The 22,983-nt window shown below is 45.0% G+C and overlaps 3 protein-coding genes across 4 annotated transcripts in view; 2 read left to right on the top strand and 1 right to left on the bottom strand.

Annotated features, from left to right (window-relative positions):
• The window catches only part of LOC146179389 (chitin deacetylase 1-like), a 93,312-nt gene extending 82,832 nt beyond the window's left edge, over nt 1–10,480 (bottom strand). Inside the window, exon 1 of the mRNA XM_084579020.1 lies at nt 10,171–10,480. The gene's annotated coding sequence lies outside the window, so the exon portion shown is untranslated. The remainder of the gene's footprint in view (nt 1–10,170) is intronic.
• The window catches only part of LOC146179388 (uncharacterized), a 44,649-nt gene extending 33,816 nt beyond the window's left edge, over nt 1–10,833 (top strand). For both annotated transcript variants that reach the window (XM_084579015.1, XM_084579018.1), the window contains exons 17-24: nt 443–543; nt 2,889–3,007; nt 4,197–4,296; nt 5,185–5,424; nt 5,833–6,093; nt 7,582–7,845; nt 9,327–9,380; nt 10,498–10,833. In XM_084579015.1, the coding sequence (XP_084435141.1) occupies nt 443–543; nt 2,889–3,007; nt 4,197–4,296; nt 5,185–5,424; nt 5,833–6,093; nt 7,582–7,845; nt 9,327–9,380; nt 10,498–10,607 (1,249 nt within the window). In that variant the 3' untranslated portion in view covers nt 10,608–10,833. The remainder of the gene's footprint in view (nt 1–442; nt 544–2,888; nt 3,008–4,196; nt 4,297–5,184; nt 5,425–5,832; nt 6,094–7,581; nt 7,846–9,326; nt 9,381–10,497) is intronic.
• A 10,829-nt stretch (nt 10,834–21,662) lies between these two features.
• Nucleotides 21,663–22,983, top strand: part of LOC146179387 (uncharacterized) — a 50,426-nt gene continuing 49,105 nt past the window's right edge. The window contains exon 1 of the mRNA XM_084579014.1: nt 21,663–21,816. The gene's annotated coding sequence lies outside the window, so the exon portion shown is untranslated. The remainder of the gene's footprint in view (nt 21,817–22,983) is intronic.

Here is a 22,983-nt window from a genome sequence, read left to right as displayed (position 1 = left end):
TTAAAACAGTAATTCAGGTAACTGAAGAACATTTACTCGCCAAATATTAAACCTAGTTACGGCAATCGAAACACCTAAGCTCGTGAGACGCGCAAATATATCGCTTTTCAAATATTGGTGGAGCAGCAGTTCCCCTCAAGCATTCGGGTGCTTTCCTATAATGAAATTATAAATATCAAGTCTAATTTACAACATCTTTCAATTCCTATTTCAATAAGAAGCTATTGGCACAACGTTTAAACTTTGCCCTATACGAAATGAATGTTCAGCTTCGTGTTTCAGCGCTGGTCTTGAGTCATTCTCTCTATACCGTCCTTTTTATCACTCATAAATCACACAAATTTCATCACAAGCTCAACTCCATTCATGCTTCGTACTATTGCATATTGTTCTAGTTAGGACATGTATCAAAACTCAAGGTCGTTTTCCGCTTGCTTCGCAGTGCTGCCGCCTACTGTGGTGCCTCTTGTTACTTGACCCAAATGTACAGCGAAGACGACCAGCACAACCTGGAAAAGTCTGTAGACTGCAACGTTTACGCAAGTGAGTGCACTCGTTAACGTTATCAAGGCGAAACGGGCCAACATATTGTCGCGCATAAAAGCACTGCGCTAAGACAAAAAGCGCTTCGATGGCGACTGTGCCAAAAATTACATACCCGCTCTTTGTAATGGCACACGACGCGTTTCATGTTTGCCGAAAACTGAGCAATATGTCTACTCTGCTGGTATGCCAGCGGAGATAACTGTGGTTAAGCTGGTCACCCAATTTACGCAATGGTTCCTGACCTTCAGCGTCTGGGAAGCATAGAAGGATACTAAAATTATATTAATTTACGTGAAAGAACATTATTAAGACTTTCAAAAATTAGTTGTGGTTTTACTTTGGGTAACCCTAGTTGAATTGCGATAGCAATGGCGGAAGTTTTTTTGACTGCTACATTATTCTTCTATCACGCCCTATCAATGTCAGGTGCTTCATTATTGGGAACACTTAAGCTCATCCTTTAAGAGTATGACGCGAGAGCGTAGGTTACCAGTCTTCTTCTGCTCCTCCTCCTCCTCCTCGGGTGTTCCAGGTCAAGCGTGGCCTCCGCCGGGACCACGCGACGGCTCGAAGCCTGGCGCAGTATTGCTATCGCAATAAAAGACAAAGCAGTTTATCATCCTTTGGTTAAAGAATCAATTAAAGGTAGTGCTTAAAAATTGTGAGGGGCACTCGAGCTCCTACGCGATAGCGGAGGCTACCAACCCCCATATAAAGCCCCGCTTTAACCAAGCCGTATGAAGGTGCCTACGTGGCCTAGGGATAACGTGACTGTGAAGTTCTTGGCAGACTGATTCTCACATCACCCCCTCATGTGAAAGGCGAAACCAGTGTTTTCAGTTCCTGCCAAATGTAACGTCAGTCAACCCTACTTCCTGCCAAATGTAACGTCAGTCAACCCTACTTCCTGCCAGTGCTCGACCATGTCAGCTGCCAGCCATCGCCTGTCAGCGCTATGCTCGAGATTTTTCACTAGCAGCGCCGAGGCGCGGATGTCGGGTTCGGAGGGCGGGGCTTTATTCGTACTGCGTTAAACATCGCAGCACCCTCTGTCGCTGACTTCAATCAGGCAAGAAAAGAGGGAGATTTTCAGGAGGGTACTTGATAGTAGATCCTATTCCTTGCCATCAGTAAGATTTTATAGAGTAATCCGCAGGATATAAATCATATGAACAGCCTCTCTGCACAGCTTACAAAACAATGAAGAAAAACAATAATTTGAATTATCTGCTCTAAGCAAGCTTTACTTAACAAGGTTATAAAATATGATTATGTTAAGGGGTGTCAAGTTGTGGACCAGGTTGTAAAATATGAATATGTTAAGGGGTGTCAAGTTATAGTACAGCGCACAGAAACTAAGAACCCTTCTCAGAGAAATTGATATAGAACATATCACTGCCAATAAAAATTCCAGAGAGATGCAATCTCTCCATTACTTTTCGCAGCATCACACAATCAGATATTCAGGGGATTGAACTTGGATCAGCAGAAAAGTAAACGTCAGTCGGAGACTTCAAAATATCGGTTTGTATCGGGTGAATTCGCTCGCAGGAGACCATATGCAAAAGAGCGGAAAATCTAGCGCTGTTTGAGCACCAGTAACTTAACAAACGAAAGGAATTGCACTGCATTACCTAGGGTCTTAATACTGAAAGCTAAGAATCATTGTGAAGAAAAGCGAAGTAATTTTAACATTCTCTGTAGCAACCAGTACCCTACGGTAGGCAGCGAGGCATTGAAATTGATAAGAGAACAAATTCATCTAGGGCAAGCCGTGATCGCAGGTACCTGTCATAGAGGAGAGAACATCGGGGTGGTCATGAAGAATGTATAGTTATAGGCCATGAATAGGCAGCTTACCAAATAAAAGACCCAAGAATAATAGTCTGACGCTGCCAGTACACAACTACATGAAAAGGAACTTAGGGTTTGGTAAAGAAGATAGAGATCAATTTATCTACGGTAATGAAGATGAGATTGATAGTTCAGGCACATGAAAGATCCAAACCGGTCAGAAAACGAACGTAGTTGTGGCATTCTACCTAAAATCAAGTAGAGGTAGGTGTTTGGGCAGGGCTTGTTAAGGGAAGAAAAGATAACAGACGTTTCCTCGGGGTAGCATAATTGTTGTCTAATGAAGGCAGCCAACTACACCCGAGGACAGCGGAGAAACAGGCGAGCTGATGAGGTTAGGATGTTTGCGGAGAAAAGGTGTCACAGGACAGTAGAGATTTTCACACCGCAGTGGATTTAACCGAGGCCGACGACATTCATAAAACCAACTGGGATAGTACTTCAGAAAGTTAATGCTTTGTGCTGTTTCACCTTGTTTTCTGACGCAGAAAACAAGTATGGTTTGGGCCGGAATCTAACGCTGACCGAAGATGCCATCGAGAAAATCATGACCTCAGTCAGCGAGAACGAATTCTTCCTTGTTGTTCGACGCCGTGCAGGCTTTCCGGTAGGTACAAATTGGGTAATATTTTACGAATTTGCAATATGTGGGGCTCCTCAATATGCTCTTTTGTTCATTTACCTCTTTTGCGTCTCATTCACCGCGCCTTCCTTTCAAAAACCGTTACGTTAGAGCTATTCGATGGCTATTCGCGAGAAAGAAAAATTGTGATTTTTTTGCGTGAATAGTGGCCATTCTCTTTTCTGCATTTGTTATTTCGATAATTCATTCATTAACAGAATCCTGAAAGCACTAATATGTTACAAAACTCAGTTAAGCATGCTCTCTCTGGTGATGTATATTTAATCAACTTTTCCCTGCAACAGAGCATTGGGCTTTACTGAACGAATTCAACATGAAGAAAACAAATTAAACCCTTCAGTTATATTATGCTGCATTGCACAAGGTGAGCAGCATGTGCAAAAATTGTGTAAAAAAAATTTGAAACGTTTTCTGCGTTCAATTTAAGCTTAGAGCGAAAAGAAATAACATTGAATAGGTCATGAAATACGGTAAGGTGGATGAACGGTCTTGTTAGTCATCATCGTGATAAAACAGCGCAGCAAAGACAAAACGGCACAAGCACTGTGCCGTGTTTAGTTCGTCGCCCGCGTCTTTGCTGCGCTGTTTTGTCACGATGATGAAATACCTGATTTTAAACTATACCCTGGATCACTCGCTTATCCAGTTGTTAATTTGATTACGATCCCACCGGCCAAGGGTACCCAATAACTGGCCTCATTTCAAGCATCTCTTCATCATCGTCATTTATTGATGCCTTAAAGTTGCCATTAGGGACATTACATAATGAGAGGGGAGGGGGGGGGGGGGAGGACAACGGTGTGAATATATATAGTCAAACATAAGCAAGTGAACATAAAAACAAAGAAATTGAATACGAAGTAGAGGTTGAGCAGAAAACATTGGGTGGTTAGAACAATACACACGATATTATGCAGATACTAAAAAGCAATAAACAAAAACAAAAGTTATATATGTCAAATGGAACTACACTGAATGTAAGTGGCAGAAAAAAGGAGAACTACACACGAACATATCAGGATGCAACACTTCGGGCGAATCGGATTGGTGATAACGATGGTTACTTTATTTTATGTTTCTTGATTAGCATGGTGCATATGTCTAGCACGTGCCTTACGCTTGCTTGATGCCCATGGAATGCATTTGCTTTCAGGCTCTGACTTTGATTGCCGAGACGACAGATGATTCTATCACCTCACTTCCTCAGACATTCGGAAGCAGTGACCCAGAGACGCGCGGTATGCACAAGAGGAGTAAGTATGCTTTGGTGCTGTCACGAGCTCGTGAATAATATGCGGGATTATTTCCTGAAATGCGAGTACTGCAATTAACACCAGTATAAAGTGCTGCTGGGCGACGCCTAAATGCAACTTCCAGGGGTACGCAGACATAAGGTCAACAGATGGAGAAAAATCCCATATATCAGCAGAACATTAGAAGATGGGTTGGCTCTTCGAAATGCCTAGTTTCAAGCACCAGCTATTCGCAGTTTTAATTGGATGATGCGTTACTAGGCCAAGGGAACAAAAGCTGTAAAACAGGCCTACCTCTATCAGCAGTAAAAACAACTTTCTTGAATGTTCCGTGGTAGTTTCATGTTTTTTAGAGTCATTCCATGAAATAAGTGGCACTATTCTAGATAATGAAAAGTACTGAACGATCATACAAACTGATAGGGCAAGGCTGCAGGAGCACAAAATAAAAAATAAAAAAATCGGCCTTATTCGAGTTTAAATGAGCATTATTTTTGTTCTTGAGCAATAATAACCACTGCAACGACCACAGATATGGCAACTGCTTAAACTGCAGGAATACCCTACTGGAAAACCAAAAGTTCTACGGGGCAATAATCTCATAAAATCTCATCTAATCGCATAGACTCTCATAGGTGCACTTCATTATAATATCGCACAATATTTATGATAATCTGCAAGAAACTATGAGACTTTATGCAATTATATGCGACTTGTATGTGATCTGTTATGTGAGTTGAGTGAGATTGTGTGATGAAAATGTGAGGTTATTGTCTCATACAATTTTTTCAGTAGGGTAATGTTAGGGTTTTTGCCTATGTGCGTTTAGCGCAGAACTGAGGGGACCTGAGGCGACCGTCGTACGTGTACGGTCATTTTCTCGTGCAGTCGGTCCAGACCTGCCCACCTTCGCCACGAGCCAGTTCGGCGTGCACCTGAAGGCCGCGGCGCCGTCATCACTACACGTTGGCACGTTCTCACTAGAGGACTGTGCCGACATCTGTCGGGACCGCGATGACTGTCTCGCCTTCTCCTCCTGCCTTGGGAGCAACGAGTGCATCCTCAGCTTCAACAGGACTCCTCCGATGGATGCCATCGAGAAGCAGACCATGTGCTCCCTCTTCTCCAGTGAGTGCAAAATGAAATGAGAGGAGAGCATGCTAACCTAACCTATATTCTCCTCTCATATCGGTTAAGTATATGTTACCCCGTGGCTGCAGCCGCGGGATAACATATACCTAACCTATATCTTCAACTTATACCTAACGTCTTGGCAGCCACCAACATTTGCCGTTTTTACTTTGGGAAGGCGCACAAGAACAGGTTCAGTCTTATCCAAGACCGATATTTGCGAGTACATATTGCCCCTTCTGCATTGCAGAACATTGCACGAATAGTTTCTAGCTTTTGAAGGAATATACCTGGTACTTTCTAATACCTGTCCTTTCACCGCTGCAAAAGGGTGAAAAAATAGCTTCAACTTTGTTAAAGTCACATACCTAATTGATGGCGATGCTGGTACCTTTTTCAACGCAGAGAAATTCACGGGCAGCTTCAACGAGTTGGAAGGCATGTCGCTGGACATGACGGCGAAGAAGTTCGCCGCCGTGCCCGACAACGAGGACTGCGCGCGACTGTGCCTCGCAGAGAAGGACTTCGACTGCAAGTCGTTCGACTACTGCAGCCTGACCCGCGACCCGGCCACCGTGTGCCGGCTGCACGACACGCACCTTCGCGAGTACGGAGACCCTGCCAGATTGGACGCCAAGAACGCCGAAAAGTGCTTCCACTACTCCAGTGAGTTTTTGTCATGCGATAACTGCAGCTTAAACACGAAAGCTGTATCTATAGATAGAGTATTAGAAAAAATGGGACGGGCATAGGAGTCGTGTCTTCCGTGAACGCATTCTCCGCTCTTTTCCTTTTCAGTAACTATTTCTCTCTCTCTCTCTCTCTCTCTCTCTCTTCCTTTCTTTCTCTTTGTACTGAACGGTGGCAGCAGTATGTACAATACACCTCACAGTATCCACCTGCTAAATTCTAAGTCGAATTTGGATCCAGTAGCTTGAGCATACTCTTGCGAATGGATCACTGTCTTCAGACCTCGAGATTTGAGCTCAGACTATGATATGCGTTAATAGCGTAGGGCTGAAATTAGGAAGGGCTACCATACTGTTCATTCTTGAATCCTGCTTTCTCCTTTTGCCATAGTAATGATGCTTTACAGAAGTCGCAACTTCTTGTAATATAATACACTGCAATATAAGAAAAGGGAAACGTTGCATCAACACAATTTTAAAACCAGTTCACTGCGACATGCGCACTGAGTAATGTATAATGTACAGCCGCGCAAGCGACGGCCTCAATTTCGGTGACTCTGAGCGTTCTAGAGGGGCTCACCAAGGCCGTACTTTATCTTTACCTTCCGAAAGTTTTTATCCGCCCTAAGGTGCAGAAGCGCAGAAAAGGCGGCCATCGCACGCGCCAGTTATAAAGATTGGGCGACTTTACAGGATTCAAAAATAACTGAGCAGGCACCCCACCCCGTATTACAGTCGCAGTAGTAGGTTCCTATAGGTCTTCTGTTATAATGATCAACGAAGTCAACCAGACGTTTCCAAAACTGGTGTTTACAAGGCCATGGTGTGTAGGAGCGGGAACTTATCCCCTGTTCTTAGAAAATTCGTTGTCTATCACAAAGCAGTCGTTGCTGCATTCCTTTTTATTACTTCTACTACCACTAACTGGAACATGACTTTCGGTAGTGTATAACTTTGCCTAAGTTCCTCATTTCCCATAATACCGAAAGTTTTGTTGAGACACAATCGAGAGTTTCTCTAGCAAGGAATCCACTATGCCTTCGCAGCTACGTTTACTCCGCTGAACCTTAGCGAATTTTGATCTGTAGTCAATTACCTTTACTGAGAATGTGTGATTGTCAACACCGCGATGTTATTTATAAGTTGTATTGATCGTACTGGCTCAGGCAACAACCTATATTCTAATGTGTTTGCAGTTGTCGTTTTGGTTGTAATAATTGTGAATTATTACGCTATCATCTATGTGATGTTGCCTATCTTCTGTACTTTGTTTTCATTTATGCTTCTTGGTCGTTTGAGGGAATAATAAATAGTGATGACGAAAAGGGTGCTGATGCCCTGAGGCAATAAATATCGATTAAAAAAAAAAAGAGGGTGCTGAATTTAGGCGAAACTTGAAGGCACTATTTGTGGCAAAGTATACTGGTCCAACCATGCTTACTGAACTTTCCAAACTGCGATGCAGAGAAGTACTTGTACGACTTCAGCAAGACAAAGAGTCAGCGAATCACCGGTCGCCAAGCGTTCACCGTCATCAACCAAGTGTCGGTCGAAGAGTGCGCGCGCCAGTGCTGGGAGGCCACGTTTGACTGCAAGAACTTCGACTTCTGCTCGGCATCCGGAACGCGGAAACTAGGCTTCGGTGACTGCACTCTGTACGTGCGCAGTGACGAGCCCGTCAAGACGACCATGTCGCCCATCTGTTCGACGTACACTTACACTGGCAACCGTAAGTACTTGTACAGCTCTTTTTGTTGTTCTGGAAGGGAAGGGGGTAAGGCCAGAAGAAACTCTTCACGAAGACATTCTACTGGGCCAGTTGCTGCATGTACTGATCGTATTGGAGGCAGTAATGGAGATTTTCAGGAAGGATTCACCCTTTTTCACGGGTGGCTTCCGCTGTACCACTTATCTTGTTTTTTAGTTTATAAATATATGATAAGTTTATTATACGTTTGCGTCACGTTAGAGCAGAAAAATGTTGCAGCGTTGGGAAAATATATACCCCAAAAATAGACGAATAACGTTGGGCGCAGGAGCTGAACAAATTCGTTCCGAAGTAGGCCAACAGACATCCCTGTATTCAGTCGAGACTATCATCTTCTTGCCTACTGTCACATCGCGTTCTTGCAAACTCTATTCTGGACAATACTGATAACCTATTATCATTCTACCTACGTGGTCATGCACGCCGAGTGCGCTTCTGGAGGCATAGACGCTGTTTATTTGTAACTAGATGAGCATTCTCCACCTTAAGTGCTATATTGGTGAGCTGTAGAGTGGACGCAAAAACTTTGGGTTGGAAAAATCGGCGCAAAAGCAGTATGTAGTGTTGTCTTTTGCGAAATAATTTTGCTAAGTCAATTAATTCGGGTTTTTGTTGTGTCTTGATTGTCGTCTGTCATGATTTGCTGTTCTCTCACTGGCTATCATGGTGGGTTAGCGCTGAAGAACGCGGCAGATCCCGCATTGTTTTATGCTGGCGGTGGCTTGTGAATTCTACGTTGTCCTGACTTATATAACTTCAATTAAAAAAGGAACTATCTAATTGAAGTGTTGTATTGAGTTTCTATGCACCATTAGGGTCACGCGTTTAGAGCTTTGCAAACATCTTATGCTCTTCAGATCAGTGCTTTAGTAGTTTTTGTGCCAACAAAACACGAAAAGAACTGCACGGCAAGCAATAATAGAGCTGGTAGCAAGCAGGTTAAGGAATGTCACTAGCTTCTTTGTATCAGCATATTATAACAGCGCTAACATGACCGTCTGAAGTTTGAAAACATATAAAAGCAGCTCTGCAAAGTAGTAAATTTGAATTCCCAGTCGGAAAAAGCTACAGAAAATTTTCTGTTGTTACGACAGAATTTCTGTGCGGTTTCTGACAGGAAACTTGTTATGACAACAGAACTTTCTGTAGTAACATCAGGTTTTTCTGTAGTTACAACATAAAAGTACTACAGAACTACAGACAACCGAAACCTACTACATAAAAGACTATAGAATTACAGAAAAGCACTACAGAATTTCAGAAAAATCTGACGTTTACGACAGAGCTACAGGATATTTTGTCGTATTTTTGACACGGTTCTGTAATTTTTTCGACTGGGAAGAAGCTCAGCGCATTGTCAGTTGCATGGTACTACACAGAAAATCAAGAATTCACATAACGTGTGTGGGCGGAGTGCTGACGTATATGGCTCTTCTTTGCAGCTGACCTGATCCAAGCCCCACCAAACGAGCAGAGTGCTGCTCTCCACAGCAACGGTAAGTTGAAACTCGATCCCCAGTCCAAAGTATTCGCCAGCAGTTGCGTGTAAAATCCCTCGAACCAACTGCTAGTGATAGCAAAACAACAAATCGCTTGCATCATAAAAAAATACGACAAAGTGATCGTGCTATTTTGCCTCACTTCTGCAAACAGAAAATGAGTAAAACTCGCACCCTGAATGCATGGTATGCATAAAAAGTTCCAAGGCCGCGCAGGGCCTGCTTTCCAGCCGCATATTTCGACGCTATGCAGACACTAAAGTTACTATATGTGTGAATGATATGCTACCATTTACAGAACTGTCTAGGTTCCGGTGTGTCATATAAGTCACACTCTCTGTACACGGTTCCAACGCAGACCCTGTAGCATGGGAGATTTGGACGCACCTCATTTTTCCTCTTTCTCCTCCTCTTGCAGATTTATTGACACTCATTCTAATAGTGTCATCCATTAGGTCTTGAAAACCGCGTGTAGATATATCTCCATTAGCATAGCCAGCTTTTATTCTTCCGTTTTCTTCCGAACTTGGCTTTTGTTTCAAATTCGGGGAGCTCCACTGCGTCACTTGCTTTGCTTCTTTTCCTAAGCTCAATAGCTTTGCCGAGACACTGAGCACAGTCAAGCACTCCACTCTACACACTTCAAGTTCTTTCATTGAGTCACTCAGTGCCTTATGTCTGCGCTGTCTTAGTCTTCTTGTTTTCAGTCTGTGTATATATCTTTATTTCTGTATTATATCTATCTGCCTATCTACCTCCCTTCTTATATATGTATCCATCGACCCACCTGCCTGTTTGTCCATTCGTCCGTCTTTCTGTCCGTCTGTCTGCATGTCCGTCCGTCGATGGTCGGTCGGCTGGTCAGTCAGCAGGTCGATCAGTTGCTCGACTGGTCCGCCCGTCTATCCGTCCGTATTTCTACTGAAAATTGATGAACAGAGCACAAGAATCAATATCCAAATACCATTTCGCACTAAGCACAGTGCAACGGAAAAGCTCTTGCGATCCGCAGCTCTGGCCTGTCAGTGCATATATTGCTCTGCTAATGATAATGATGTCGATGACGACACCGAGTGAAAAAGGCTGACCTTCTTTCTCTGGCGAATTTTTTCAGCCAAAGCCGGTGGGCTCGCCTTCTTCATGGTACTGCTGGGTTTTGGCATCGGTGCGGCCGCACTCTTCGCTTACGGCTTCTACAGGGCCCACAGAGCAAACCGGGTCTAGTGGAATCGACCTCCAGCTCAACCTCCGGTGGTGACTGAACTCATCGCTGCATCCTTTTTACTCACGCCCATTATTTATGATCATGAATGCGTCTCGAGAAAAATAATCTCGTCTGTATGGATTGTAAATGAACTTCTCTAGACTTCACCGTGTCTTTCGCTGCTTGAAGACTCGTAATAAAGAAGTAGCGGCCATTAAGCCAATAAAGCTACTTTTACAAAAGAAACCTGGTATTTATAATGAACATAGTGTCTGCCACTGTTTTGTGAGAATATCGAAAGCCCTGTGAAATTGCTGTGTACTGAGCAAAAGGAGAACTGGACTACGAACCTTACTGGACCTCGATTATACCATGTTTTCGCCAACCTCGCCTGAATATATTACCTCTGGAAATTGTTTTAGGGGCGTATTGGAGTGAAAAACCCACAGTCCCGATAGTAGCGCGGCTTTAAAAAATAATTCTTTTTTCACACACTACTTCGCTTTGATTCTGCAGCGTATGGTGTTATTCTTTAGTGTTCGTTCACCATAGGAGGTACGGGGAAATGTCAATATATTATCCCTCATAAAGAAACAGCGTCCAAAAGAGGTATTTCATTACAGTACCGCGAAGACTGAGTGAGTGAGTGAGTGAGTGAGTGAGTGAGTGAGTGAGTGAGTGAGTGAGTGAGTGAGTGAGTGAGTGAGTGAGTGAGTGAGTGAGTGAGTGAGTGAGTGAGTGAGTGAGTGAGTGAGCTAGTGAGTGAGTGAGTGAGTGAGTGAGTGGGTGAGTGAGTGAGTGAGTGAGTGAGTGAGTGAGTGAGTGAGTGAGTGAGTGAGTGAGTGAGTGAGTGAGTGAGTGAGTGAGTGAGTGAGTGAGTGAGTGAGTGAGTGAGTGAGTGAGTGAGTGAGTGAGTGAGCGAGCGAGCGAGCGAGCGGGAGAGTGAATCAGTTAGAGAAAGAGCATAGTCTTAATTATTCTGTTCTCTGAAGCCCGAGCGGCACAAGCGCACATATCCGCTTCACACCCGAGGCAAAGCTGGATTTCTCAGTATTGACCTAAATATATTTGCTCCGCACTAAAACATATCACTTGGCAAGTTGATGCTTTAAAGTAAGAAAAATCTTCCCACAACAGAAACACAGCAAAGAAATGCAAAATGTAAGGACAAGTGTCTGTGAACATCGCGTGTTTTTCTTTGTCCTCCACAAGTTGCTCTAGTATTTTTGCACCTACGTTGGCACCACCACTCGCTTCTCCGCCTAGTGCAAATTGAAAATGACATTCTATCAAGCTCTCTTTTATAGCTACCGACCAGGCCAACGATGTATACGGCTCATATTAAGCATGAAATCCTCGTGGCTCATGTCGGCCACCTCGAGGCAACGTCAAAATATAACCAAGAGCCCACATCCTGGCACCAAAAAGGGAATATCTGGTCTTCGAACGAGATTTAACGAGAGGACTTTGCTCTCAGCTCTCGTATTGGTGGTTTCGTTTAGGAAAAAAAGGCGCGTTATCTGTCACACTTTTTTCTGTGGAGGCATAAACCGTGCCGTAAGAGATAGGAAGAAGATGTGAGCGAAAGCGGAAACAGAGAAAGAGGTGCGGTATAGTGGAAGACTGCAGAATAATTTCGACCACCTGGGGATCTCACAAAGGAAAGCAAATTTTTTTATGGAGAAAGACTTTAACAGCTCATAAATGACGCTAGCAGAAAGTGTGCGTCGAAGGAAGGAAGGAAAAGCTTTATTTAGCCCTATGTTACTTGGCGGTTTTTTGAACGTCTTCAGAGATGTCCGCTTGTGAATCCACAAGAGTATTCTCCGTCGACCTCGTCCACTTATGCACAATGGTCGGTTGTCCTAAACTGTGCGCGAGATGCATCCGCGATATTCTGCGGGGTATCGCTGGGGTTCTGGTATATATTATATTGACGGATAGTCATAGTTAGTGATAGATAAAGATAGTCAGTGATGAGAAAGAAACGTGCGCTCAAATCGCACATCACACGGACACCTATCCATTTCGTCTCCATCGACAGGCAGCTGCCGAGTTCTGGTTCAAACCCAAAAATTCCGGAGCAGTAATCGGGCATCTTACAGACTGCTCCACTGCGGCGGGGCAGTATATACGACCGGGATATAAAAGCTAGGTGCTGTCCAAACGTTATTTAAAAAAGGTAATTGGATTATACAGGAAAAGAAAGGGGCAGTATCTATAACACCTTCTCCGTGGACACCTGAACCGAGCTATATGGGAAGATAGGAATATGGGAGTTAAGGTGTAAAGAGAGGAAAGGGAGCCGTAGTGTAGGGCTACAGAGTAATTTTGACCACCTGGCGATTTTTAATGTGCATTAGCATCCTACAGCAGACGGACGCCTCTCCGTTTCGCCTCCTTCGAAACGCAGGCCATTGAGAGGGGGGGGGGGATGCTCCTGGCCTTACGGGGCATAGGACTGGTAGGTCACTGCGGCTTGCGGTCGGGGCTAGCCTGCAACCATACTTTTATCTGTTGTAGGCAGACATTGCACCAGCTACCGTTTCGGTGGTGGACCACGGCTGTTGCGACGCGCGTCTTCCTCTCCCTGCTCGACCGCAATGGAGGCGGAAGAGGTGGCCACTGCGCTAGCTCTAACCCAACAACAGGTCAAAATTATAGTTACAGACTCCAAATCACCGATTAGAAACTTTGAGGCGGGCCACATTTCGGCCATGCTATGGCCGAAATGTGGCCCGCCTCAAAGTTTCTAGCAAGATTGTTGGCCAGTGGTCCACCACCGGCAGAGCAGGTCGCGCTCATTGGACACCGGCGCACCAGGGGATGAGGGGGAACGAGAAAACGCACGTACTAGCCCAAAGATTAGCTACATTACGGGATCCCAGTGACGTCTTATGTGCAGCCCAGTACCCCTTGCGCGACGTGGAGCCCCTACAGTTCGATGATGACCTTAATACCTACTAAGATACCCTAAATCATTACAGCCCCGCCGGGGTGGCGCAGTGGTTACGTCGCTCGACTGCTGTTCCCAAAGACGTGGGATCGAATCCCGGCCTCGGCGGCCGCTTTTCAATGGAGACGAAAAGCCAGGAGCCCGTGTGCTTTGCGTTGTCAGTGCACGTTAAAGAACCCCAGGTGGTCAAAATTTCCGGAGTCCTCCACTACGGCGTCTCTCATAGCCTTAGTCGCTTTGGGACGTTAAACCCCACAAACCAAACCAAACCTAGATCATTACAAATTAGGCAAAAGCGTGTAAGCAACTCACCAAAAGCGAGGAGGTTATGTGGCGTAAGCTACAAACTGAAGTATTCCCGAACCCTCAGCTTTACAGCAAGTGGCACCCGGAAATTTTTTGCCCCAGGTGCAAACGATGCGATGGCACAGCGGACATGATCCACGTGATATGGAAGTGTCCTAGGTTTGGACAACCTGACAGAACAGATGAGTCTTGGGAGGCACTACTTCTCCAACAGGACAAAAAAGGACAACGTGAACTCATCCGTATCGCCCTGGCCGCTGCTCAGATCCAAGAGATCCAGGTCGTCGGCTGAGGGGAAGGACAAGGATGGGACAGAGGTGCGCCTCGGATCCTCGCCAACCTTTTGACGGGTGCCAATAAATGTTATTTCTCTCTCTCTCCTCTCCCTGTTCTTTTTCTTTATTCTCTATTTTCTCTTCTGTCCGCGCGAGGCAGCGGAGGTGGTTCAGCTAGAGCCAGTAGCAGGCGAGCGCATTTCCTTTCCTTGTGTCCTTCAGTCGCAGCAACTTCGAAGCACAGCCTCAGGTGGCCGGGTTCGAACCCAGACACTCCGAAATAGTCGAGCGCTTTAACCCCTGCCCACCTCCCGACTTCGTTCTTGGTCCGAGGCGAAATTCTAAAAGGCGCCAAGCTACCTCATTTCTAGGTGTAAACCTTGTACACCTCAAGCACGCTGTGAGAGGAGGCACGCGGTGTAGCAGAAATGAAATGCCTTTAATCGCCGTAAGTTGGCGCGGCTATCTGTTATGCCTGCCGTACTCACCACATCGGCACTGCGCGTCCGCCATTGTTGACGCCGCAATGCAGATCTATCTCCCTGTTTTCACGGGCTTTTAAAGTTGACAGCTCCACGGCATAATTATAGTAGGAGATTTTAACGCATCCCACACAGCCTAGGGCTATCATAAGGATACCCGCTGGTTAGGAACCAATGGCTACATTTACAACAGCTGAGCCTCACACTCGCTACTGTCTCCATACCCATATAGAAGAAGAAGGGTAGGCACCAGGACGCCTCTGACTGCTCTTAATCCTCGGCTGGCATCACGTTTGTCAATGTGCCAACATGGCGCTGAACCTCTACTGCGCGCTCTTTTTGTCCCAAAATCTCTTCTTCTCCCTCCTCGTTCTGCTTGCTCATTCCAGCGAAGAATCTGCAACACGCTCCACGCTATGAGGTAGGAGGTAGCTCTAAGAACACCAACAGTGAGAACAAGATGTATCCGTAGGGGCGTAGCAGCACACACACGAATCACTCACTATAGCCCACACTCTGTTCAAGTTCTTTTCGGCATTTTTCTGATATACGCCCATCAACAGACTGCACTGATTCGTCGACTGAGTGACCACAGTACACAACTCAACATCAATCCCTTGGTTCACCATCTGGGTAGGTTTCCTGCAGCCTCTGGGCATCCATTATGATGACAACCAGCTACTGATCAATGGCGTCGAAGATGCCGTCATAGAGTTGTACATCGGAAGATGCTGGCACTCGTCGAGCATCCACTTCATTTTCGCGTCATGGTCCACCTGGTGGTTGCAACTGTTCAAGGTATTGCCGCTTATCTGCTTGAGCGTCATCGTAGCCATGGGTCCTCATCAATTTTGCAAGATCACGGCGTCCGGTTCTTTTGAACGAGATTCGGAGCACCAGTTCTTCCAGGTATCGGCTGTGACACCACTTCCTCTGCTTCCAGGTGACGTGGAACGCTGAGAGAAAGGGTTTACTCAGCTGCTTGGATGACATCTCTCGTTGGACATGCGATGCGCAACCCAGGATGACATCCAAGATTTCGGCACCAAAATTATAGAAGAAGGAGGGCAGGCACCAGGACACCTCTGACTGCTCTTAATCCTCGGCTGATATCACGTTTGTCAATGTACCAACATGGCACCAAAACCTCTTCTTCGTCCTCCTCGTTCTGCCTGCTGATTCGAGCGCGAATCTGCAACAACCCCACACAGCTGGGCAACGGTCTCGATAGATATGACCTCACTTCTCGCCTACATCTTAATGCAGGGAAATGAAACAATGCAGGGGAAAACTTGGGTAGTGATCACTTCCTCATATGTACGACCTTTACCTTCGCATCGTACTGAAGGAAAGGTCACAGAATTCTCTTGACTGATTGGGATAAATTCCGCACCTACCGCGACCAAACAGCACCTCCCATAGTAGAAAATATCGACGAATGGGTTTCCGCCCTTCGAAAAGATGTTACCCGCCACACTCAGGAAACGCCAGAAAAACCAAACGACACCAGACAAACACCTCCTGCACTTGTGTCAGGCCTGAAATTCTATCCAGACAATTTGTAAGTGACGTTGGCTGTTCGGATACCCCATTTACGTCGATTCTATGCACTGCTATTCCTCTATTGTCACTTGAAATTTATTTATTTATTTATTTATTTATTTATTTATTTATTTATTTATTTATTTATTTATTTATTTATTTATTTATTTATTTATTTATTATTTTATTTATTTATTTATTTATTTATTTATTTATTTATTTATTTATTTATTTATTTATTTATTTATTTATTTATTTCATGTCAAAGCAAAGCCTTGAATTAAGCAGCAGCTAAAACACGGGTATTATTACGATGTTGAATGAGAAACAATGAAGCTTTACTTGCGGTTACTGGGTTAAAATAAACTTCGGGTAAACGAAATTATTTACCTCTAGTGAGCTGTGCGGAGCATTGCATTGTGGCTTCGCTGAAGCATGCATTGTGAACACTATCCTATTTGGATCATTCACGTTTTGTCGCATTTCACCAGATAACTCAGAACGAGGTCAACGCCAATAGTGGAGAGGAGTGGTTCAGATAACGCCTCGCCCTCCACGGCTGCGCTTATCTTTCAACCGGGACTGATTTTTTTTTTGTTGTTGTTGTTATTTGAGCACACTAAATGATTACCGAGTAAGGCCACACAAGCAACCTCTATTTACTGTGTCAAAACTACTTGGCGCTGAAGCAAATTCTTGGTATTCATCCAATGACAGCTATTTGTGAAGAATGCGTGTTGGTTTCTCCCAAAACCTTAGCATCTTTAAAATATTCTCTCGTCTCTGGAGTCATTAATAAGAATCATTCCGATGTGATCGCGGAAGTAATAACTCCACGAATCGCCGCGGTGGTGCAATGGTTGGGGGCACGCGGTAGTGCAAAACCTAGGTGGTCGAAATTTTCGGAGCCCTCTACAACGCCGTCTCTCGTACCTGAGTCGCTTTGAGTAGTTTGTGTGAGCTGAATGTACGAGCACATTTAGTTTTACATCGTTTTGTTTTGCTTTTTTTTTTTTCAGCGCGCCGCCGGACGAGTACAAACACAGAGGAACAAGTAGAACACACAGGGGTTATCCACACATTAAGTTATTGCAGTTTGCTCCACTCGACACTTTGCTTTTGTACGCGCCGGCTTTTTCCGCCGCGTGCTTAAATTTTTTGCACCCCTCATGGGCGTTTTTTTCTGCGGGAATGTATGATATGTGGTTCGTGAATTACCAAAATAAAGTTGCAATCAGCGCTTGTGCTTTGTACCCCGTGCTTTGTCCTGGTACAAAGATTAAAAACCAACTAAGCCCGACAGCTTGTCCTTTTCAAATTTACTTTTCTTTCCTGAAAGCGATCGACTCTAACATGTTGTAAAATATCACATCTTGACAAACGCCCTCAAAGCATTTACTTTCGACACTACTATAATCCCTCCAGCCTATGTTTTACCATGTTTCGCATTGTCGTCTGTTTCATTATGTTGCCCACGTGCTGTATTCTCTAAGCAACAATATGTACATTTCTACTAGCGCAAAACGTAGCCTGCTGAAGGCACGGCCACTCCAGTATATTACACATCCATCTCTCCAAGAGTAAGATCTGTATCTCGACAAACGTGTCGACAAAAAGCATGGTGTAATGTTGTGAACATCAAGGCTGACACTCATGATTCGATAGCCCGATGCTCTCCACCCGTACAGGCTCTAGATGCGCCGGCGTCCCACTATGCAATCGTTGTCTGCTGCTGAAGATAAGAGCAGCTACTCTGAAAAGGTGACAGCCAGGTTGCCTGCGACCACGAATTATACAATGATTCAGATTTATTAATGACAATATTTTTATGTACATCCTACCCACGCCGCTTTCCTAAACATGGGGAGCTCACGTGTGTTATCCCGTTAAATAAACGACCATGTGACTGGCGGTAAACTTGACCGAACGCCTACATGCATTGTGAACCGTTGCCGCTCATTTTGCCGCTTCGGCATATCTTGAAACAGCATTGTCAAACTGAAAAACAGTCGTGGCACCAGAACTTCGTGAAACTTCGATCAGATTTGCTCCCAATATAAAGCTTTCATAAATTTCAAAAATATTACCAAGAATAAGCTCTCATTAAACACTCATTTTAATAAAACAAAACATCATTCAGCCTCTGATCAGCATTGTGCATCATAGATGTAGCATATGATGATAGTGATGATGACGAAGACGACGATGATTATGATGGTGCGGTGGTGCGTGGTTCCGTTCTTATAATGGTAGGGTCCTCTGAGCAGCGTCACCTGGCGACAGATAGTGGAAATATTCTACAAATGAATAAGAGCACATTTAAAGTCTGCCGTGCTCGTAGCCTCAGTGGCGCAATGGATTAACATTACTTACCTGAACACTTAGCGAATAAAATGTATGTTCGAATCCTGCGTTTCGAAATTTGTTTCTTAAATTGCAACATTAAAATAAGCTACTAATATCTTTCTGGAGGGTGTTCCCCTTTAAGTTGCATCATGCGATGTTTTTAATTCTTAATAGCCACAAAACCTGCCGTGAACACAGCCGCGAGACAACAGAATGACAACGCTTACACTATTTAATAATTTTCAACGTAATCATTTCCTGCCTTTAGTGAGCGTATGTTACCTTTAGGTTGCGTTCACACACATCTCTCAGTAGCAATCGCCGTTTAACCCACTCAGTGGCAACCAGTGACGAGAAAGAAGTTGCGGGACCCTATCATTGAGAAGACGGAATTACGCGGCGGTGGTGGTGGTGGTACGTGGTGGTGGTGGAGGAGGTAATGATGCATTTCATGAGTAAATCTCCCTGAAAGCCAATGTTTAGTGAATCCGTACAATGGGATCCAAAGTTTTCACAAACATCTTGTTCTTGTACTTTGCCTTCAAACACGCGACTTAATTGAAGACCATTTTCACCACTGTGTTTGACACGGACTGCGGAAGGGAGGCAATTCTTTGTAGGACTTTTCATCCATGGCGTTTTCGTATCTGAAAATTCAGAACCAGAATATTGCCTAATCCTTTGGAAGTTTTCCGTCCAAGACGGTCTTCTCAATCCAAAGGTGCCTGACAGTTCTGCCGTTGTGGACTTTAATAACGACCAGATTTTCTTCAGTCAGGTACGTTATGAACTGAGTGAAGACTTTGCCTTGAGCTAGTTGATTCATGGCTAAAGGGCGAAAGAACAGCGCCTCGTCCTCGTTTGTTTCGGGCAGTTCTTTCGCCATTTAGTTATGAACTGGAAGTTTGAAAATAGAAAGTTTGAAAGTTTCAACAAAACCCGAAAAAATTTAAATCCACTCGTGTTATGGAAAATCGCTTGATTGGCAGGAAGACGCATTGTCACTTCCTTTAGCCAGTCATTGAGAAAGTATTGGCAGTTTCGCTTCAGTCCTTGCACTGTATAGCTTCATGAATGTTAGACCCTAGCCTAGTGTCATTTTCCCCAGAAGTCAGAAGCTTTTGCCTAGTCGTTCGTTTACTTGGGCACCAAGAGTTATGCACTTTAACCCGATTTCGGAAATCTGGTGGCACATTCCGCCGGTTGACAGCGCTGTCTGTAAACTGTGTGCCCCACCAGGAACTTTTACCTAGCTTCCCACCTACACTTCACCCTCCATCAATATTGCCTCAAAACTAAACCATGCCCTACTAGAGACTTCGTAACGTGCACAAAAATCTACAAACTGCATGCAGGATGTGTCTACATTTAGCTCCGGGAAGCTAACAATCTCGAGTACAATAGCTCACTTCAGTGGCTGAGACAGCTAAGCGGCTGTTCACACCATACTTTTTCATACTGGTGCATGGTGGTGACAACATGAAGATAAGGGACACCAGCTAGACCTTGCCAGAACTGCCGGCACTTTCTATACACGTGTTAAATCCCGGCTGCCTATTATTTTGGGTCGTTCTGAAGTCTTGTTTCATCACAATTCGCACAATGAGTGATCCCGATTCAAAAAATTGAATTGTTTTCGTCGGGCGCTGGAGATTCCAAAACGCCTCCTCTCTGGAATGATGGAAAACAGGTTCCGCTGCGGCTTTCACTGTGCTAGCGCCAATCGCAAAAAGCAGTGCAGTCGCCAATGTGGCCGCGCCCAGCGACCACTTATTAGAAAGGTGTATAGGCGGCCCACCTGTAGAGGACATCACTTTCTTTCTTCCAATAAAATCCTTCTCTATCGAACAAAACCTCTCTCTTTACATCTTGTGACGGAGTTGCAGTTGGAAGCATTAGGTGCCGTTATTTTCTTCATGCCATATGACGGAATGTCTTGACGGTTTGTTTGCTTGTTTGTTTGTTTGTTTTCTCCCGCCTGAAAAACCTGCATGCGTTTGGCGCTTAACGATCATTGCAGGAAATACAACTGTATGTACAGCCTTTGTGTAGAGCCAAGGGGTGTCTGCATCAGAGCCGTGTAGTGGCGCTGATTTAGCATTAGTGGAGGTCCTTCTCATTGGGCCCAGTGTAGGAAAAACAAAACCTTCTTACCATCACGAGATTCGGAACACTGGAAATTCATTACAGGCCGCACGAAGTGGCTCAGAAGCAGATCCCCTGAGTTTGACAAACGCTTTTGACAAACGCTGTACCATCTATCAGGTAAAAGGGTGTTACGGAATACCAGCATGGGGCCAGCTTTGTTGCCGCCACTTTGATCGTGCCAACGCATGGTGCTTAGGTACCAACCAGTCAAGTAAAGTAAGCTTTTGACCCTCCGCAGTGGCGCGAGACTCCCCTGGTGGGGCTGGGGCTGATAGACCACCGCTGCTTGAGGCGGGGGCTAGCCTGCCACCGAATTTTTTTTATCTGCTGTAGGCCGTCATTGCACCCGCCACCGCTTCGGTGGTGGACGACGGCTGTTGCTGCGGCGCGCGTCTTTCTTTCCCTCGTCCTTTTCTTTTTTCTCCATTCTCTCTTCTGTCTGCACGAAGCAGCGGAGGTGGCTCAGCTACAGAGCCAGTAGCAGGTCCGTGCATTTTCTTTTCCTTCGTCCTACAGCCACAACAACAACAACAACACAGAGGCGCCATGGATAAGGCGCTCGACCTCTGTACCCAAGGATGCAGGTTCGAATCCCGGCAGCGGCGGGCGTTTTCGATACAGGTAAAAAGAAAGGCGTCCGTGTGCTATGGATGTCAGTGCACGTTAAAGAAACCCAGGTAGTCTAAATCTCCAGAGCCCTCCATTAGGGCACCTTTCATAGCTTTCGTGGCTTTTGGACGTCAAACCCCGTAAACCAAACCAACCAGTAAACTTTCAGGACGGAACCTTCAACGTTCATGCCTCGCTGACCCACGCATGATTGCAGGGTGTTGAAACAGATCTTTTACATCGTGCGCATCTTCCACTCGATGAAGGGGCGGAAAACGATTGCACGTCTTTTAGTGATACAGGGAGTGTGACGTTTTGCTATCTAATCAGGGGCGGTCATTGTTTCTCGTCAGGTTTCCTTTCGCCTACGTTCGATGCCGCCTCCTATCGTGCAGAGCTAAGCGTTTTATCTCCGTAGCTCGAACAAAGGAATGCAAGCTCTCCCGGCCGCGTTCTCGAAGAGTGGGTTGCAGGGGGGCGTAAGGCCTATCCGTAGAACCGTAAAGTAGTCGGGATACCCTCGCTCCGTCAGTGACCGCTCCGTGGGTGAGCCTGATCTGCCACGGTAAGTGATTCTTGCAATCTTAGAAGCAGAAATAAGTATGTAGTTCACAGGAGACCTTTTTGCTAGCGTGTAAAGTACCACTGAATCGCTAGATTGCAAAAGAGAAGTCATTTACATAGAGAGAGAACTGATCAAATGGATACAATTGTGCTTTCTTGCCTCAATGCGTAGACTATGCTATTTTGCTTTAAGTATTCTACTCCTCCGTTGACACACGAGGTGATGGAAACACCATTGTATTTCTTACAGCCCCTTTTATTCAAAATAATTGCTTGTGAGTTTTCTAATTAATGCAAATGCTCACTTCTGTATATTGTAAATGTGTATAATTGCATTTTGACCTCTTTTATTTTTTGCCTTGAAGTCTCGCATACCACACAAGGCTACACATGACTGTTTCGTTTCAGTCATCGCATACCCTGCAATCTGTTTAGGGCAAGGCTGCTACTTTCAGTGCGTTGTGCTCAAACATATAACTCGTCGTTAGTGACTAGTATTAGGCTCCGAACTCCCGATTAGTTTAGCCTCCAGACTCCAGATTTAAGCACCGTGGTGTGGCTAAAAGCATGCATCAAGCTTCGTAAAATCTCCTCTTCCAAGCGTATATCTGCTATAAAATGTCTAACACGAGGCGCAACGTTCATCCATTGTGAAAAAAGAACAATGCCACTTTGACTTTAGTGCACGGTACGCATGCGCAACACCAAGTTCCAATGCGTTTCTTACATCAACACGTACTTCTTGTTCCCACTTCCCTCTACCCACCGTCACCTCCAACACCCTCCCCTTTCGTGGATAACAATACAAAGCGTGCAACTCGAGTCGTGCTCTTAATTCATTCAGTGAACATCACTCTCACCACATCGTACGCAGACGTACAGGCATTTCAACACCTGAATCAACAGAATGTGTTTTTATGAACATGTATTCGAGGTAATAACAGCTTCATTTGGGGCTCCTCAGTGCAAACAAAAATCTTGTCTCTTTTTACGTGGTACTTTGAGTTAACCCTGGCTGCATGAAATCAATCCGCTGAGCTTTCACCGCCACGTGTTCGGTGGCAGAGTGCAGAGATCTCTGCGTATAAAAGTACTCACCTTATCTGAACCATTCATTACTATTGTAACATTGAAGGCATTCTTTGCCTATTAATTAGGTTCTCAAATC

The sequence above is a fragment of the Amblyomma maculatum genome, chromosome 9 (genome assembly GCF_055883805.1).
Source record: "Amblyomma maculatum isolate TAMU_Amacu chromosome 9, ASM5588380v1, whole genome shotgun sequence".
Lineage (NCBI taxonomy): Eukaryota > Metazoa > Arthropoda > Arachnida > Ixodida > Ixodidae > Amblyomma > Amblyomma maculatum.
Note: the sequence above shows the minus strand (reverse complement) of the source record. Positions and strands in the feature narration are given on the sequence as shown.